Source organism: Pongo abelii, chromosome 19, assembly GCF_028885655.2.
Source record: "Pongo abelii isolate AG06213 chromosome 19, NHGRI_mPonAbe1-v2.0_pri, whole genome shotgun sequence".
In the NCBI taxonomy this organism is placed as follows: domain Eukaryota; kingdom Metazoa; phylum Chordata; class Mammalia; order Primates; family Hominidae; genus Pongo; species Pongo abelii.
Genome location: NC_072004.2, coordinates 17,299,140 through 17,320,058, shown reverse-complemented (window position 1 = coordinate 17,320,058; position 20,919 = coordinate 17,299,140). Strand labels below are relative to the sequence as shown.

General features: G+C 37.3%; 1 protein-coding gene across 2 annotated transcripts in view; it reads left to right on the top strand.

Annotated features, from left to right (window-relative positions):
- The first annotated feature begins 1,700 nt into the window (after positions 1 to 1,700).
- Positions 1,701 to 20,919, top strand: part of ZNF624 (zinc finger protein 624) — a 33,424-nt gene continuing 14,205 nt past the window's right edge. Inside the window, exons 1-3 of one of the 2 annotated variants that reach the window (XM_009251340.3) lie at positions 1,701 to 2,073; positions 6,123 to 6,211; positions 8,468 to 8,533. In XM_009251340.3, coding sequence (XP_009249615.1) covers positions 6,125 to 6,211; positions 8,468 to 8,533 — 153 coding nt within the window. In that variant the 5' untranslated portion in view covers positions 1,701 to 2,073; positions 6,123 to 6,124. The remainder of the gene's footprint in view (positions 2,074 to 6,122; positions 6,212 to 8,467; positions 8,534 to 20,919) is intronic. The other variant, XM_054536278.2, reaches the window with a different exon arrangement.

The window sequence follows — 20,919 nt, the reverse complement described above, 5'->3', positions numbered from 1 at the left end:
AAAACTCTTCTTACCCAGACAGACCAGGTTCCTGTAGTTTCCCAATATCACACCCTTGTGCAAATTCCTTTTGAGGAATCCATTAAGTTCCACTCTTCCCAGATGAAGTCATCCCTGAATGTCACTGATTCCTAAGTATTCCATAACACATTGTGATGATACAAATCTATTCATTACCCTGGCCCAATGGGAGGAAAAATAAATGTAATGAAAGGAATATTCATGTAAACACAAAATGCTTATGTGGAAGAGAGCTTGCAGGTCATGCAATCAAATTCCCAAGAGGACATTTAAAAATTCTAAGCAAGGATTCATCTAATCTCTGCCTGAACTTCTCCAAAGAATTCAAATTCATTATTTCACAAGGTAGCCTACTCTATTTTCTAAAGCAGTTCGTTGTTAGCATAAAGTTTTACAATCTGAATAAAAATCTATCTTCAAGTAACTTTTAACAATTAGTTTATTATTTGAAGCCAAAAAGCATTAGTTTCTTCCTTCACAGAAGAGTTCTTTAAGAGTTTAAAAATTACTAAATATAAAATGCACACAAAATTGCCTATAACAAATATCACTACAAATTGAACAACAGTGTACTCCTACCAAAATTAAGAAATAAAACATTACCAATACCTTTGAAGTCACCTGTGTGTCTGTCTTTCCTGTTCTTTATCCCTGTAGAAGTAATAATCTACCCTAAATATTGTGTTAAACATTTTCTTTTTTTTTTTTAATAGTTTAACGAAATGTGTATGTTCCTCTAAACTTTCCTGGTGGCTTATTTTACATTCTGTTGTTTGTTGATAATGTTTTTAATTCCATCTATCCTGTCTTTAAACATTTTAAATATAATAATTTTAAATTTTTAATCAAATGAGCTCTGCCTCTGAAGTTTTGGGGGATATATTTCTGCTGTTTATTGTTTGTGCTGATTTTCATTCACAGTGTCTTACTTTATTATTTGTTTTGTAATGTTTAAGTTTTGGACTTCTGTTTGGCTCATCTTCATCTGTGGGGAATGTGAGGGAACTGGGATCTCCAAAAGACATTTGCTCAGTTTCTAATTTCAGAGTGTATTGAATAAATATTTTGAGTAATCTTTTTCACTGGAAATTTCTTTTTACTCCAGTCCTCCTGTGAATATCCTGTTGTTTTGATTACTCTTCAATGCCACTCTCCTTAGAAGATGTACCTCATTCCGTGTGCATTTCGATATGTGGAAGTGTGTTGGGAGGTGGGGTCCCAAAGTATTCATTCATTCTTCCTTCGTTTCATTCATTATGCAAGCAGTCTCCTAAGTAGGCACTCTGAGTGATAAACTCCATGAGACGTAGTTTCTATCCTCAAAAAATACCGCCTTTGGTAGGGATAAAGTAAATAGACCTTAATATAGCTCTTGGACGAGCAGCCCTTGAATAAGTGGTCAAATAAATTTGTTGCAAATAAATACTTTCAGTCATTGTGTTTTAAGAATTATCATTTGTATGCATTGAGGAGAACTTCTACAGCTATTTGTCTTCAGAAAGGTTTCTTCTTTGTATTTCGAAGAATTTGGGCCTTAAAATTTCCAGCTTATTTTCAGGCATTCATATCCATTCTACTTAATTGGCATTATAGTCATCAATTGTTGTCTCTTCCAACTCTGAGGGAATTGTCATAAAGGGAATTGTTCAGAAATATGTGTTTCCAAGCACTTGTTCACATACTTGTCTGGATCACATCTATCTGTTCTCTCAACGGCTTTCTTTAGTCGCACCTAAATGTTCCAAGACAAGGGTTGGGTCATTGTTTGTATCTCTAGTGCTATTGCTTTTGACACATAGTCAAGGCTTCTCAACAGAAGCGTATCCAATCGGAATTTTTTCTCACCCTCGAAGAGCCAATTCCTTCACTAACGCAGACAAAAGGGGCGGGGGCCTCAGGCGCTGAGGATTCTGGGCACTGTAGTTCCGACGCTCCGGCTGCGCAGGCGCAATGCCCTGCCTGGAGGCCGGCCCCGCCGAGCCGCCGCCATTGCTGGAAGCGTTCCCGCCCTGCTCTGCGAGTGCCCTCAGTTGTCCTCAGTTCGGCCGCCAGGTACTCGTTGTCCCGGGCGCCTAGCCTCGGTTGCCCGCCGCCCCTCCCTTGGCGCTTGGCTCCCGGCGGCGTCCGGGGCGTGGCCGTTCCCTCTAGAGCCCCTGTCCCTGAGCGGACCCGCCCACCCCTGAGAGGCGACTGGGGCTGGGCCTCCTTCCCGAGTGTGGGTTCAGTCTCCAGCTGGCCTCCCTCACAGGTCGGGCCGCGTGCCCTCTGCGGCCTCCTAGCCCGTGTCCAAACCCGGGAACCCCCTCCCTGCGGGCCTGGCGGCGCTGGGGTTAAAAAGAGCCGGGCGCAGGGCGGGTGGGCCCCTGACCCGACTTTCCCTGTCTTCCCAGCCCCGCGCCTTGCAGGCCCTGAGGAGGGCATACCCCAAGTGGGTAGAGGAGAGCAGTTAGGGAAAGAGGGCGAGGTTGGCAGGAGCATGTCCGCTCTGGCTTCTGAACTGGCAGGGATGGAACTGGGTTCCACATCGGGGGACCTGCGCTACTCAGTAACCGAGACAGCTTTTCCTGAAATGTAGCATTTCAAATACTGTAATCACCTTTTAATCACTTGTCACTTCCTGACATGACAATGGTGTTATTGCATTGGTTGGGAAATGCTGGACTGGTACATGGCGCTGAGATTCTCAGCAAAAACATGGACCCTTCATTATTTCTAAATAACTACACTGGCCAAGGAAGCAAAACAAGTAAAGTTTCTCCTGAAGTCTCTGGATACGTTTGCAATAGTTGGAAAGACAGAGCTTGTAAATACCTAGGGAAATTATAACTGGGGAATATTGGCCTAGATATCTCCTGCATAATGACAAACGGGACAGTAGAAACATATAAGGTGGCTACTGTCATGTACTAATAGCTGATTCGTTGTGCTCAAGTGACTTGCCTGTAGTCACAGTTCTACGGTAGCCAAACCAGGGTTAGAACCTGGGGATGTGGCCAGACATTCTGGGATTTTATTCCTATTCCAGATTCCTATGTATATGTAGATACTTCTTGTCTGCTTGGAAAGTACAGAAAAGCAGAAAGAAGGGTAAACATCACAGCCCCAAGTCTCAGAGGTCTCAGTAGAATTTTGGGTTACTCGCAGTCTTTTTTTCTATGCATTATATTTGCACAATTGAGATCAAGCTGAATATATTAAATGTTAAATATTGTTTATTCTAATTATAAAACAAAACAAGGTGTTTATTGCAGTTTGGTTGTTAAACGTATGTTACCAGCATAATCTACATAATCTACATAAAGTATTGCCAAGGAGTTTATTAATATCTACAAATATTTTTTAAATGATGACTCAGCTCACTCTTGATAAATGTTAAAGATGCAGAAAACCATTACTCTAGACCTTCGGAATTGAAAATGCCTTATGTTGCTCTTTGTAGGTCTGCTTTAGCGTTTGGGGGTTGCGGGGGGGCAATATTCTTGGCTAATTTTTTTTCTTTGCAGCCTTGTAAAACTTGGGGGTCGGTGTATGGGCTTGGGAGGGAGAGTCAGTTTTCAAGCTCTCTGAAGTAATATGCAACATCATATATGCATGTGCATTATTTTGTGGACAAGGTCAGATTCTCAGATGGGTCCATACCCCCCCAAAAAGTTAAGATTTACTGGTATGCATAGATTGTGTAGTGGTGAGATCAGGGCTTTCAGGGTATCCGTCCCTAGAATAACGTACATTATACCCATTAAGTAATTCCTCATTCTCCACCCGCCTCCCACTCCTTCACCCCCCTCCCACTCCTTCACCCTTCAGAATCCCTATTGTGTAACAGGCAATATTTCTTAAAATATTACACTAAAACTAAAACATTAATTTAACATATTATATAATTAACATGTTAACATTATATTAAACTAAATATTTCTTAAGGTGTACTTGTTCAAGCTGTGTATTTCTGTGCCTCACATCTAGAGATCCTAATTTTGATCTTGGATGGGGCCAAATAATTTCCTTTTCAATAAGCATATCCAGTGAGTTTTTTGCATTCTCAGATTTGAGACCCCTCTAATTATACATGCGGCGTTTTCATTAGAAAACAGGAGAGGAGTCATAATTTTCATTAGATTTGCAAAAGGCTCTATGACAGAAAAATCTAGAGAAACACTGGTATAAGGCAAAACCATTTACTGGTTACCTTGAGGCTTCAATACAGGAATCCCCTCAGACTATTCTTTCTTTACCTCTTTTATCTCCACACTGCACTGCTTTCCTCCCTCAACTTCTCATTGTTTCTCTTCCACCAAAACCTTTTCATTGTGCCTAGGAAAGCCCCAGTGTCATGAAACAGATCACTCTACATTTTTAAGATACTCACTTTTTTTTTTTTTTTTTGAGATGGAGTCTCGCTGTGTCGCCTAGGCAGGAGTGCAGTGATGCAATCTCTGCTCACTGCAACCTCCACCTCCCAAGTTCAAGCAATTCTAGTGCCTCAGCCTCCCGAGTAGCTGGGACCACAGGCGTGCATCACCACACCTGGCTGATCGTTTTGTATTTTTTAGTAGAGACAGGGTTTCACTGTGTCAGCCAGGCTGGTCTCGAACTCCTGACCTCAGGTGCTCCGCCTGCCTCGGCCTCCCAAAGTGCTGGGATTACAGGTATGAGCCACCATGCCCAGACAAGATATTTACATATTTTCTTGATTTAACTAACCCTGGTCTCCTCCTTGAGTTAATACATTAATCTGACAGTATATGTTTCAGTATACCCATATCTAGTTAATTTTTGTATCTCTAATATTCTTTTCATTCTTGATAACCTTGCTTTATATATTAATATTCTTGTTTTTCAGAGAATAATGGTTAAGTACTTCAAGTATCTTTTCAGATGAGCTTCTGATTGTTAGACACTGTAAGGTTAGATTAAGTTCTGCTATGTTTATTGAGCAAAGCTACTGAACGTTATGAGAAGCAAGGTGCACATTCAGGGAAGGAGCAGATTCCACATGTTTAAGCATAACAAAGGCCCTACTTGCAGGACCATATAATTGCTTATAACACTTTTTGCACAAGGTAGAGTTTCTCAAAAACTTAATACTTATTATGTCACTGCCCTCATGAATAAAGATTCATGAGGCTAGTATTACCATCCTAGAAGAATTTATATTAACAATCTGTACTGTTTGATATCCTACATCAGGCACTCCTGGTTCTTGAACCAAACTCAGCTTCAGTAAGGCCATACATATCATTAGCCAAAGGTAGAAAAGCAGGGCCCAAGTATCCCTGGAAAAGATCTCTGCCACCCTATTCCTCCATAGGATAAAACTTTTATTAGGTATATATATTTTTTCAATATAAAAAGACTATAGCTTAATGCTTTGTGCACTGAATTTCATGTCTCTTCTATTATTATTATTATTATTATTATTATTATTATTATTATACCTGCTTCCTTTTTGTTTAAGTTTGCCTGATATAGAAAGGATAAAGATCTATTTGAATATCAGATTGGGAGGGGTAAATCAAGATTTCCAATATCATTTAAATTTTGAAGTCATAGTGTTCTCTTTACATGAAACAGATCTCTGAAAATGTTAGGAAATAGACTCTTCGTGGGAAAGGCAAGAAAAGGAGATTCTTAGAATATTTAATTGTTAGATGAGTAAGTGATTGTGGCAAAGAAAGATTGAAGTATTTTTTCTCATACTTCACACAGCATGTTGATTCAGTGGAAAAGGTATGGGCTTTGGAATTAGATTGATTTGGGGTCATGTATCTGCATGGCCTTGGGTACTTTAATTTTTTTAGGCTCAGTTTCCTCATCTATGGAATGGGAATGTTATTCCTACTAGGTTGATGTGAAAATAAAATGAGAAAGTATTTTAAAACCTCCTTGTACAATGGCTAGCGTGTTAGTTGTGACTATAGTTAACAGTGCTAAAATCTTGAGCTCTGCCGGAGCAAGGGTCTTTGTCCCTTACTGATCTTAAGGGTTACTCTTGTGCTTTCTTAGGGAGGTCATGCTCACTTGTATGTCAGGATTCCAGCTTGGTGAGTCTGAAATTCCCCAGGCAGGATTGGTTTCCATGGCTTATTTCTCTTCCTTAGGTATGTCTTTGCAAGACTCCACTCTTTCCAGAGAGGGGAAACCAGAGGGAGAGATTATGGCTGCTGTGTTTTTCTCAGTTGGACGCCTGGTAAGTTGGGATTCCCTGTTTTTGACCTACTATCTTGGTTTGAGAGCGTGTTTACTTTTCCTGAAGGCTCGTGGCTTCTCTACTTCCCCCGACACCCCTTCTGGGAGCTCAACTAAATAGACCCATGAAAATTGGGTTCACAGTAAGGGTAGTAAACTATGGGATGATTCACTATACTTACTTAACCAAATATCAGGACACATGATCTTTCAAAAAATATCTGAGCTGTCGTTAGTTATGACAGGCATCTTTAATTTTGATATTAAATTTGTATTGTTCCCAGGAAATTTCAGTTATTTATAGGACAGCAGAATGGAATATTTTTCAATTGGAAAATTTTATTTAGGAAATTTTGGGGAAAATATATGTACACAAACACATACCCCAGCCCTGATTCATAGGAACCATTCCCCTTGTGCCATTCTCAGTGATCTCTTTTCTACTCATTAAGAAGTGATCAGATTTAATAGATTACATTGAAAGAATATGTTTAAGACAGTGCTTGGCTGTAGGGAATTTACAGTTTCATTGAGGTAAAATGTACAAAAGTAATAATTACATTATTTAGGTGAATAGTAGTTGCTTATCGGTATGATAAAGATGAGTGCTATGTAAAGAAAGAAATGGGATGATAGTGTGGGCTAAACTGGTCATAGAAAGTTCATGAGGATAGTTAGATTTAAGCTGGTACTGAATTACAAGTGGGATTTTAATTGTCATAAAGTATTTATGAAGATAGTTCAGGTGAGAAAGGGGTTTAAGGGCAAGGCTTCAGAGGCAGAGAACAGTGGGTGAGCTTGTGATTCAGGTTGGAAAGTTGTGACAGATAGGGCTGGAAATTAGATATTTAAGATGAATCTTTTAATGTTTCCCTGAAGACATTTAAACGTGTGTGTGTGTGTTTGAGTGTCTTTGGGATTAGTATTAATGTGATAAAAGCTGTGTTTTAGCAGTGACTTTAAAATAGATGCAGAAGAAAGAGAATACCGACAAATATAATTTGTTGTAGTAATGATCTGTAATAACCCGTGATTGTGGTCTTTTATTCTTTGTAGCCAGAATATGTAACATGTAAATAGTCCTTAAAACATACCCTTGAAAAGATAAATAAAACCAAAATGTTGCCCTTGATCACCAGGTATAACCATATTTGTCTAATCGTGTATCACGGGATCAACCCGTCTCTATCAGAGATTGAAGATTCGCATCATCATTAATTTTCTGGAATCTGAATATTTGTGCATTTTTAGATAAGATGTTGTTGAGGGAGAGTTAGCATAACATTTTTTTATAATGATCTTTAAGTATGTAGTTTTATTATCCATAACTTTTTTAAATGGCACAAAATCTGAAATGGATAACTACAACTAGAAGTTAAAGTAAAATTTCATTGCATTCATAAAATCAGGCCCTCATGAGCTGGGTGCAGTGGCTCATGCCTGCAGTCCTAGCACTTTGAAAGGCTGAGGTGGGTGGATTATCTGAACCCAGGAGTTCAAGACCAGCCTGGGAAACATGGTGAAACTCTGTCTCCACAAAAAAAAAGAGTACAAAAAATTAGCCGGACATGGTGATGCATGCCTATAGTCCCAGCTACTCAAGAGGCTGAGACAGGAGAATCACTTGAACCTGGAAGGCAGAGGTTGCAGTGAGCCAAGATCGCCCCACTGCACTCCAGCCTGGGCAGTGACAGAGTGAGACTCTGTCTCAAAAAAAAAAAAAAAAAAATTAAATAAATAAATAAATAAATAAGGCCCTCATGGAGATACAGTTTCTAAGTTTTGGAAGAAAACAATGTTATGAGAGGTTGCTGAAATATTTCCTGAGTGACTGTTGAGCCACATCCCCCCACCAAACACTGTAATGATTTTTCAATTGTAGAAAACAGATAGTAGGTTTTGAATATTATTCTTGAGCAAGATACTTTCTGAGAAATAGATTTCATCCCAGTATGAAAAAGTAGAATTGTGTAGTGTCTGAAGGCACTTTATTATAAGTTTATTTTTGTTTTGATAGGTTCTTTTTTAAAAGCAGTTATATCTTTTTCAATCTTACGTGTGTTCGTCATTGTCCCAAATAAAGTGAAAGATTATGATTGCATGTTACAATGGGACTTTGATTTCAGCCCTAAGTAGAACAGTAGATGAGGTCATCCCATATACACTGCATCCACAGTGGATCGGTGGTGCTTGTTGAGGCTCTGCTGTAAGTCATAGGCAGCCTATCACTGAGTGATCTTATCCTGTATCCCATCAGAGCCCTGAAGTTACCCAGCCAGATGAAGATCTTCACCTTCAGGCAGAAGAAACACAATTGGTAAAGGTAATACCTACCGTTGTACAGATAATGAATACAGAGAAAATGCCTATTTTACTGCCTCTGATTCTCAATGTTCCCAGTTAATTGCAAGTTCACAATGATTATTTGATTGGTGTGGTAGCCCAGGGCTGGTGGCATCAATTTAACAGATTTCATTTCTCTCAGAGGTGGCAGCCGTAATCTAGCCAGATAGTCACATCATGATTACTAATGGTAAAATATCCTATCATTACGTAGTCTGAAGCTTGTGCTGCATTCTAAGACCCAATACTGTGCCATTAAAAAATACCAAGAGTACATCAACATTGTGGAAATAGTGTTAAGATGAGTTTAAATTGGTTTAGATATTTTATTTCTTAAGGCTTTCTTATTTGTGAGTACTGAATCCACTTCATTTTTCCAGAAAAAATAAAAATCAGAAATTTGTTGTGATAAGAAAAATTATCCAAAACTTAGAAATAAATAAAAGATATATGTAGGCCATTTCAGAGTCATATTAGACCATTGTCTTAACAAGCCTGTCTAAGGGTTATCTGACATAGCAGAGAAGGGTTATGTTGTTTGACTTACCATTTACTATTAATTAATATTTAGATCTTAAAAGTTAGATATTAACTTCTAGAAGATTGAAACATTGCAATTATTTTTGCTAGGATAAAAGATAATCCCCAAAGTTATGGTATTACTGTCCTGTAGGACATTAACCAGGTTTGTATCCGATTTTGCAGTCTTATTCCAGCATTCTTTTTTCCACTATCTGTACATCGGTTTCTTGCATCTCCTTTAAACCTGTCTTGTCAAGCTTCTGATCCCTCATTAATGACTTATGTAAATCTTTGGCAAGTATTCACTATGCTTTTAGAAGAATTATGTTTTTAAGTTTTTTAAAATTATCCTTTGAAAGTTGGTTTTATTCCAGAGATATTTTTTGTAAAATGTGGTTTTTACTTTTGCTTCTATGAGAAAATACATTCTGAGATTCAGTTTTATACATAGTATTTTTGAAATGATTTTTTAAATTCTTTTTAACATACAATAGCTTAGATTCTTAAAAACTTAAGAGTAGAAATATTCATACTTTTAGACTTTGAACCACGAACCTTAGAAAATGCCATACTTTTTGACATGGTGTACAATTCATATGGTTTATTTTTGTTCTGACAAAGGGAGTCCCTGGTAGAAGATGAATTCTGTCTGGCTCTTCCCTAAATTCTGCATCCTTTTTATTATACATACTAAACATAGCTTAGTTTAATTTTACTTTGAATAGAACCAGTGATTTGATAATAACTATCAATAAGTTATTAATTTAATTTAATTGGTTTTGTATTTGTTTGATTTTCTTATAACTATTGCTGATATTTTCTTTTTTTTTTTTTTGAGATGGAGTCTCGCTCTGTCACCCAGGCACAGTGGCACAATCTCGGCTCACTGCAACCTCTGCCTCCCGGGTACAAGCAATTCTCCTGCCTCAGCCTCCCAAGTAGCCGGGATTACAGGCACCTACTACCACGCCTGGCTAATTTTTGTATTTTCAGTAGAGATGGGGTTTTACCATGTCAGTCAAACTGGTCTTGAACGCCTGACCTCAGGTGACCTGCCTGCCTCAGCCTCCCCAAAGTGCTGGGATTACAGGCATGAGCCACTGCGCCCGGCTGACATTTTCAATTAGTGTTTTTTTTTCTTTTTTTTTTTTTGTAGCATAGTCCTTTAAAAGAAGAAATTGCAGTGCTAAATGTCTTTTATTTTACAGGCACATGTTTTTTAGTACAAACGTCTAACAAAGAAACTATAGAAGATTGATGAAGAACTCTTATTGCATGATTATTATAATCAGACCAAAAAGAACACATCAAGACAAAGAGTCTTGATATTTTCTGAGTATCATAGTGCCAGTATATATGTTGTAACTTTTGGTAAACAACTTAATTTCCCAACAACAAACAACTAGATAAGCATAGCCTCAAGATGAAGAGGAGATAATAAGAAGCCTTTAAAAGCCTCCCAGTAACTGGGACTAGGCACCCACCACCATGTCCAGCTAATTTTTGTATTTTTAGTGGAGACAGGGTTTCACCGTGTTGGCCAGGCTGGTCTTCAACTCCTGACCTCAAGTGATCTGCCCACCTCAGCCTCCCAAAGTGCTGGGATTACAGGCATGAGCCATGGCACCCAGCTGGGTTATTATATAATCTTGATGAAGGAAGGAATTCTGATGAAATTTTAATGAGATCAGGGATGTGATAGGCTTAAAGCAAATAGGCTCTGTATAAAAGAGTCAATACCATGTCCAGACTGCGTAATGGACCCGGGGTCCTATTTCTTTGGAAAATACAAAGTTAAATGTAAAATGACATATTCAGAAACCCCTCATGTGAAAGTCTGCATCTGGGTTGCAAATAACTGCTTCTCAGCATCAAAGTCACTTTCATTCTTTCTGATGTGATTTCAGACTACACAATTTCTGACAGTCTATGACTTTAAAAGATGAGGTGTCATAATGAGTAAGAAAGCAGTAGTTGCTCAAAACGGGTAATTATGACATTTTACAGCTGCAGAATGACCTTAGAAGAAATATTGTTTGCTGTTAACTTGTCAGTTGGTTTTATCTGTGTCTTCTATTCTAGCTTGAGGTGTGGAAGGGCAGAATTATACTTTCTCAGTATGAGCTAATTTTTACTTTCTTGAACTCTATCAAAAAGAAACTTTTACATCAGTCTGGCTTAATGTTATTTGCCCAGTGTCTTTGAGGTAAAGAATATGAGGCTTATGATTTCTGGTTTCCATTGTATGCATCAGTGTATTATCTTAGAATCAACAATTTTTGGGTATTGTATATTAGGTTTCCAATTTTATTTGTCTAAATTATGAATAGAGTTGGTCTGGGATGGTGAAATTGAAATAAATGGGTACTCTTTTAGCTCCCTAGGAACTTTTTGCAATAAAAATAAAACTTTAGTTATAGTAATAGTTTCTGCAGTTTGACAAAGTTCAGTTTCTGAATAAAGGATACTTAAGTGAATTTACTTTCACAAGATCAAAATGCCCTCAACATTCTTAGAAGTTATTTTAGTGTGTTTGTTGCCATGTAAAGGCATACCCAAGAGTGGGTAATTTATAAAGAAAAGGGGTTTATTTGGCTCACAGTTCTGCAGTTTGTACAAGAAGCATACTGCCAGTATCTGCATCTTGTGAGGGCCTCAGGCTGCTTCCATTCACAGTGAAAAGGAAAGAGAGCCAGTGTGTATAGAGACTACATAGCAAGAGAGGGAGACGGGAGGGGCCGTGCTCTTTTTAACAGCCAACTCTCATGGGAACTACTAATAATAGAGGGAGAACTCACTCATTACCATGAGGATGGCACCAAGCCATTCATGAGGGATCCAGCCCCATGACACAAACACCTCCCATTAGGCCCCATCTCCAACATGGGGATCAGTTTTGAACATGAGGTTTGGGGGGAAGGCATCCAAACTATAGCAGCAGTTTTATGTTTCAAAGTTAATTCACACTTCTACATTCTACAATCAATATTTCATTCGTTCTTCACACAACACAAACCTTTGATTTTTTATGATTATTTATTTACCTGATTTTCCCCTGGGAGGGAAGAAAAAGATTGTCTTTCTGGCAGTATTTTTAATGACAGCTTTACTAAGATGTAATTAATATATCATGAAATTCATAAAGTATACATTTCAGTGGTTTTTAAATATATTCACAGAGTTTGTAACCATCGCCGTATGGAATTACAGAACATTCCATCACCCTGAAAAAGAAACCCCATACCCACTAGCAGTACTCTCCATTCCCCCTCCTTACAGCCTCTGACAACCACTAATCTTTTCATCTGTATAGATTTGCCTATTCTGTACCTTTCATATAAATGAAATGATACAATATGTCATCCTTGGTGACTGACTGCTTTCATTTTAGCAGGTTTTCAAGGTTTATGTGTGTTGTAGCATATGTCAGTACTATTCCTTTTTATGGCCAAATAATATTCCAGTTGTATGGATATAGCACATATCGCTTATCTGTTTGTCAGTTGATGAGTATTTGAATTGTTTCCACTGTGGGGCAATTAATAATGATGCTAATACATTTGTGTATACGTTTTTGTGTGAGCATATGTTTTCATTTCTCTTGGTATATACCTAGGGTTGGAATTTTGCTGGATCATATGATAATTCTATGTTAAACCATTTGGGGAACTGTCAGATTGTTTTACAAAGCAGCTGCCCCATATTACATTCCCACCAGCAATGTATGAGTGTTGCAGTTGCTCTACTTCTTCAACAACGCTTGATATTTTCTGCCTTTTTTGATTATACACATCTTATTGGGTGTGAAGTGGTAGCTTACTGTATCTTAGGGACTTTACTTCCCTAATTACTAAGAACTTTCAGCATCTTCTCTTGAGCATACTTATTGGCTATTTGTATATCTGCTTTGGAGAAATGTCTATTCAAGTCCTTTGCCCATTTTTTTTTATTGGGTTATTTGTCTTTTTATGTTTGACTTGTAAGGGTTCTTTATATGTTCTAAATACAAATCCCTTTTCAGATAAATGGTTTGTAAATATTTTCTCACATTCTTTGGTTGGCTTTTTGAGTTTTTGATGATGTCCTTTGAAGCACGGAAGTTTTTAATTTTAATGAAGTCCTAATGATCTCTTCTTGTGTTTTGTCTAGTGTGCTTTTGGTGTCATATCTAATAATTCATTACCAAATCGGAGGTCATGAAGATGTTCCTCTGTCTTTCTAACAGTTTTATAGTTTAGTTCTTATATTTAGGTCTATAGTCCATTTTGAGTTAAGTTTTGTTTATGGTCTGAGGTAGAGATTCAACTTCATTCTTTGGCATGTGAATATTCAGTTGTCTCAGCACTGTTTGTTGAAAAGACTATTCTCTACTCATTATCTTAGTACCCTTATTGAAAATCAACTGACCATTAATGTAGGGATTTATTCCTAGACTGTCAGTTCTATTCCATTGATGTAAATGTCTATCCTAATGTCAGTACCATACTGTCTTGAGCACTGTAGCTTTGAACTAAGTTTTGAAAATACCTTTGAAGTACATTTTGAAATTAGGAGGTATGAGTGCCTCACCTTTCTTCTTTTTCAGTATTGTTTTAAAAAACAAATTCATTTCCAAATGAATTTTAGGATCAGCTTTTCCATTTCAGGAAAAAAAAAAAAAGCCAGATGGAATTTTTATAAGTCTTGTGTTGAATCTGTTGATCAGTTTGGAGAGTAATGCTATATTCGCAAGATTAAGTCTTCCATACTTGAACATCGATTGTCCTCCCATTTATTTATGTATTCTTTAGTTTCTTTCAGTTTTGTAGTTTTATAGTTTTCCGTGTGCATGTTTTACACATCTGTTGTTAAAACTTCATTCCTGTGTTTTCTTATTTTTGCTATTGTAAATGAATTTTTTCTTAATTTCTTTTTGAAATAGTTATTGATAGTATATACAGATAATTGACTTACACACACACATATAGATCTTGTATCCTGAACCTTGCTAAACTAGGTTATTCTAATAGAACTAAATTGTTTGTGTATGTGTGGATTTCTTAGGGTTTTATATGCAAGATAACATTAACTGTATAGAGAGATTATATCATTTGCAAATCAAAATTTGCTTTCTCCTTTCCTGTCTGGGTACCTTGTATTTCTTTTCCTTTTCTAATTTCCCTTGAAAAATGTACAATATAATGTTGAATGGAAGTGAGAAGGAATGTCTGGGCATGGTGGCCCATGCCTGTAATCCCAGCACTTTAGGAGGCTGAGGTGGGTGGATCACTTGAGGCCAGGAGTTCGAGACCAGCCTGGCCAACATGGTGAAACCCTGTCTCTACTAAAAAAATACAAAAATTAGCCAGGCATGGTGGCACACACCTGTAATCCCAGCTACTTGGGATGCTGAGACGGGAGGATCCCTTGAACTGGGGAGGTGGAGGTTGCAGTGAACCAAAATTGCACCACTGCACTCCAGCCTGGGCGATGAGCAAGATCCTGTATCCAAAAAAAAAAAAAAGAGAGAGAGAGAAGAGAAAGAAAGAAAAAGAAAAGTGAAAAGTGAGAAGGGACATTGTTGTCTTTGTGATCTCAGGGAGAATGCATTCAGCTGTTTACCATTAAGTATGAGGCTAGATGTAGGTTTTCATAGAGAATGTTTATCAGGTTGATGATGTTTGCTTCTATTTTTAGTTTGTTGAATTTTGTCAAATACATATTTGAATCTATTAAGATGATGTGCAGTTGTTGTTCTTTATTCTATTGATTGATTTTTTTGATATTACATAAACTTTGTATTCCTAAGATAATTCCCATTTGGCCGTAGTATATGCGGCATTTTAGTTGTTGCTGAATCCACTTTGTTAGTATTTTTTTGAGAATTTTGTGTCCATATTCATAAGGATACTGGTCTGTAGTGTTCTTCTGATGTCTTTGTCTAGTTTTGGTAATATTGTTCTCATAAAGTGGGTTTGGAATTTTTCCCTTCCATTTTTTGGAAGAGTTAGTGAAGGATTGGTATTAATTCTTCTTGAAATGTTTGGTATAATTCACATGAAGCCATTTGAACCTAGGCTTTTCTTTGTGGGAAGTGTACTTGTTATAGATCTATCCAGATTTTCTATACACTGAGTCAGTTTTGGTAGTTAATGCCTTTCTATGAATTTGTCCATCTCATCTAAGTTTGCATACCATTGTTCATAGTGTTCCTTTATAGTCCTCTTATTTCTTTAAGGTCAGTAGGAATGTCTTCTTTTTCATTCTGATTTTAGTAATTAGTGTCTTCTGTCTTTTTTTTCCTTAGTCACTCTAGCTAAGGGTTTGCCATTTTTTAATCTTTCCAAATAACCAATTTTTGCCTTTTTTATTTCCTCTGCTGTTTTTCTGTTCAATTTATTATTTCCTTCCTTCTGCTTTCTAAAAAATTTAGTTCACTCTTCCTTCTCTAGTTCCTTAAGGTATAAATTTAGGTTATTGATTTCTTCTTTTTAAATTGTAGGCATTTTATAGCTATAAATTTCCCTCTGAGCACTGTTTTCACTTTGTCCAGCTACTACCGTTGAATTATCTCTTTGCCCCTTCAATTTTATAAATTTTTACTTCCTGTCTTATGGGACTCTTTTGTTAGGTGAGTATATGTTTAAATTTGCTATGTCTCACTGGTACATTTATTTCAGTTATTATACTTTTCAACTCCAAAATTTCTATTTAGTGAAATGTCATTCTCACAATTTCTTTTAAATCTTTATACATGGTTTTCTTTAGGTCTTTGAACATATTTATAATAGCTGCCTTAATGACTTTGTTTAATAAGTACAATGTCTTGACTTCCTCGGAGGTAGTTTCCATTGATGCTTTATTTTTTACTGTGTATGGGTCCATGCTTTCGTGTTTCTTTTTGTATCTTATAATTTTTTGTTGAAAACCAGCTAGTTATTTTAAATAATATAATATGGCAACTCTGGAAATCAGATTCTCCCCTCTCTAGGGTTTGTTGTTGCAGTTGTTGCTGGTGCTGCTGCTTTGTTTAGAAACTTTCCTGGACCAATCTGTAAAGTCTGTATTCTTTATCATGTATAGCCACTAAAATATCTGCTTGGTTAACATGGTGATAGTTAATGATTAGACAGATTTCTTTTTGCCTTAAACCAGTAAGTCTTCAGCGACTGCCAAAGGGGCCTTTGTATGTGTTGGGCATACATTTCCCTCTTAGGCAGGCAGGTTGCAACTCTGCCTTAGTTGTACACAGCCTCAAGGTAAGCTATGAGAGATGAGGGCCTTCTCAGGTTTTTTCCTGGGGCTGAGTTCTTGGTGAAAAAAGAAAACAAAACCCAGTACATTGGTTACAGACAACATGTCAAGTGATTAACAATAAAGTTTATGAACTCATCATCTCCTACATTCTCCATGTCTTAATATTAGCAGAATTATCTAAAACGTGCTTCAAAAACCTAAAGGTTCAAAACTACAAAGGGATATATATATATACATAAGACATGTATGACAAGCATACATATCTAAATGGTAGAAAAACACCCCAGAGGAAATCTTTCTTCTGATCTAGAACAGACCTTAGCCAAATATGATCTAAGTTGACTTCTTTACCTGAGTAGTCAGCTAATCAGGGCTCTTAGTTTACTAGATCATGGATCAGAATGATTACAAGGTTACAAGCTGGAATTCTCAATATAGACTGCTTGGATTTGAATCTAGACTCTTCTGCTTCTTTGACCTTGGGCAAGACACCTAACATCTCTGTGCCTCACTTTCTTTATTTGTAAATAGCACCTTCCTTATTGTGATGATTCATTCAATACATTATAAGCCCTTAGAGCAGTCTCTGATACATAATAAGCATTATACTCACAGAAGTGGGGAGAGTAGTTTGAATCCCTTAAACCTGTTGCCCCTCTTTTTTTTTACTTTATTTTAATTTTATTATTATTATACTTTAAGTTTTAGGGTACATGTACATGATGTGCAGGTTTGTTACATATGTATACATGTGCCGTGTTGGTGTGCTGCACCCATTAAGTCGTCATTTAGCATTAGGTATATCTCCTAATGCTATCCCTCCCCCCTCCCCTCACCCCACAACAGTCCCTGGAGTGTGATGTTCCCCTTCCTGCGTCCATGTGTTCTCATTGTTCAGTTCCCACCTATGAGTGAGAACATGCGGTGTTTGGTTTTTTGTCCTTGTGATAGTTTGCTGAGAATGATGGTTTCCAGTTTCATCCGTGTCCCTACAAAGGACATGAACTCTTCATTTTTTATGGCTGCATAGTATTCCATGGTATATATGTGCCACATTTTCTTAATCCAGTCTATCGTTGGATATTTGGGGTGTTTCCAAGTCTTTGCTATTGTGAATAGTGCTGTAATAAACATACGTGTGCGTGTGTCTTTATAGCAGCATGATTTATAATCCTTTGGGTATATACCCAGTAATGGGATGGCTGGGTCAAATGGTATTTCTAGTTCTAGATCCCTGAGGAATTGCCACACCGACTTCCACAATGGTGGAACTAGTTTACAGTCCCACCAACAGTGTAAAAGTTTTCCTATTTCTCCACATCTTCTCCAGCACCTGTTGTTTCCTGACTTGTTAATGATTGCCATCCTAACTGGTGTGAGATGGTATCTCATTGTGGTTTTGATTTGCATTTCTCTGATGGCCAGTGATGATGAGCATTTTTTCATGTGTTTTTGGCTGCATAAATGTTTTCTTTTGAGAAGTGTCTGTTCATATCCTTCGCCCATTTTTTGATGAGGTTGTTTTTTTCTTGTAAATTTGTTTGAGTTCATTGTAGATTCTGGATATTAGCCCTTTGTCAGATGAGTAGGTTGCAAAAATTTTCTCCGATTTTTTAGGTTGCCCGTTCACTCTGATGGTAGTTTCTTTTGCTGTGCAGAAGCTCTTTAGTTTAATTAGATCCCATTTGCCAATTTTGGCTTTTATTGCCATTGCTTTTGGTGTTTTAGACATGAAGTCCTTGCCCATGCCTATGTCCTGAACGGTGTTGCCTAGGTTTTCTTCTAGGGTTTTTATGGTTTTAGGCCTAACATGTAAGTCTTTAATCCATCTTGAATTAATTTTTGTATAAGGTGTAAGGAAGGGATCCAGTTTCAGCTTTCTACATATGGCCAGCCAGTTTTCCCAGCACCATTTATTAAATATGGAATCCTTTCCCCATTTCTTGTTTTTGTCAGGTTTGTCAAAGATCAGATGGTTGTAGAAATGTGGCATTATTTCTGAGGGCTCTGTTCTGTTCCATTGATCTATATCTCTGTTTTGGTACCAGTACCATGCTGTTTTGGTTACTATAGCCTTGTAGTATAGTTTGAAGTCAGGTAGCTTGATGCCTCCAGCTTTGTTCTTTTGGCTTGGGATTGACTTGGCGATGCGGGCTCTTTTTTGGTTCCATATGAACTTTAAAGTAGTTTTTTCCAATTCTGTGAAGAAAGTCATTGGTAGCTTGATGGGGATGGCGTTGAATACCTTGGACAGTATGGCCATTTTCACGATATTGATTCTTTCTACCCATGAGCATGGAATGTTCTTCCATTTGTTTGTATCTCTTTTATTTCATTGAGCAGTGGTTTGTAGTTCTCCTTGAAGAGGTCCTTCACATCCCTTGTAAGTTGGATTCCTAGGTATTTTATTCTCTTGGAAGCAATTGTGAATGGGAGTTCACTCATGATTTGGCTCTGTTTGTCTGTTATTGGTGTATAAGAATGCTTGTGATTTTTATTTCCTTCTCCTGCCTAATTGCCCTGGCCAGAACTTCCAACACTACGTTGGTTCTGTTTATATGCTGGATTACATTTATTGATTTGCGAATGTTGAACCAGCAAAAACTGGAAACATTCCCTTTGAAAACTGGCACAAGACAGGGATGCCCTGTTTACCACTCCTATTCAACACTGCACCCGGCTGAGATTTTGATTTTTTTTTTTTTTTTTTTTTGAGACGGAGTCTCGCTTTGTGTTCCAGGCTGGAGTGCAGTGGTGCAATCTCGGCTCACTGCAAGCTCCGCCTCCCGGGTTCATGCCATTCTCCTGCCTCAGCCTCCCGAGTAGCTGGGACTACAGGCACCCATCACCATACCTGGCTAATTTTTTGTATTTTTAGTTGTGACGGGGTTTCACCGTGTTAGCCAGGCTGGTCTCGATCTCCTGACCTCGTGATCCGTCCGCCTTGGCCTCCTAAAGTGCTGGGATTACAAGCATGAGCCACCGCGCCCGGCCCTGAGATTTTGATTTTTAAAAATATTTTCAGCAATGTCATTTCATATTGCTGGTATATACCACCAGAAGACATATACTAGCTAATTGAGGCCTTTCTTTTATGTTAGCAGCTGCTGATGATTCTTTAATTCATTAGAAGTTGCAAATTGTGATGTTCTAATTCTTTTGTTCCTTCTTCATTCATTAGCTAAAATACTTCCATAAAGAGAAACCTTCCCTTAGCAACTATTTAATTACGTTTGATTACAGTACAAACTATGTGTACTTTGCATAGGTAAGAAAGGACAAAAGTTTGATTCTTTCTCTTTACTTACCAGTTTCCAGGTATTCTCCAAAGATGATAGATGAGATTTTTAAAATAATGTATCATGAATGTAACTGTATTAGATAATGGATTAGAAATCCATTGCAGTTATTATCCTTATTGATGCTCAAATTGTCACATCATTGGCCAGTGGAAGCCTCTTCAAGTTGTCTCCTGTGTCTTAGATATGACCCTAGTAGTCTTTGATAGCTTCCTTGCTTTTTAATGTGTCAGGGTGTTCTAGGCCCTGGTTCCTTTTAGGGGGAAGTAATATTTAGAGCCCACAGTCTGGCTTGCATAGTGCCACCTTATTAGTTATGGTTTCTGGGCCTTTTCAGTGGCTGAAGCTAGGAAATGTGTTTTTTTTTCCCCCTTAAAATGCTTCATGAATCTCTAGTGATACTTCCTATTCAAACTCAGAACTATGGAGTTTTTAACCTAATCTCATCAATATTACATTTCTATCTTCTTTCTCCCATGCCAAATGTATTAGTTATCAACGACGTCAGTATGCTAATTTGCTTTATCAAGCACTACACACACAGCAGTTAAACAATAGCATGTCTGTCACTGTAATTAATATGATTATTTACTGAAAACATTTTGGTTTTGTTTTTATTTTGCAGTTATTTTTCTCAGGGTATATCTTGTGCAGTATATACAGAAAAATTACTGTTTCAAAGTCACTCAAAATAGTTCCTCTCTAATGAGTGAGTGTGCTACCAGCTGGTTTCATGTTACTCTTAATTTTTAGGGATTGCTTTTTTTAATCTTTTATTTCATTTATAATATATTTACATGGTTCAAAAGTCAAGTCTACAAAACAGATATTCAAAGGAGTCTAGCTGTCATTCCAGTCCGCTCTACTCCCTCTTTTCTCCAATAGGTAACATTGAAAATGTTTATGGCCTGTTCTTCCATTTTTTTAATACATATACATATTCAGACCAAAGAACTTACCCAAAGTTCCTCGATTTTTTTTTATTTTTCTTTTTCAAATAGAAAGCTTATAATATTCTGTATCCACAATACAAATGATAAAATGTATCTTTTAGTAAGTCATAGTCTATAGATTAGAACTGAAAGAAAATTGACATTTTAGATAAGCCAGGGTTTTAAGGAAGAAAGATGATTTGGATGGAAACTGCTGGCTGTTATCAAGTATTTTAAATACTTTCTAGGGAAGTAGGAAACCATGCTGTTTGACTCCAGATAATATAGTGGAACCAATATTTATAATTTATAGGAAGCCAGACTTGGTCTGAAATGAAATTCTGCTATCAGATGAAACTCTGAAGATGATATAGGCA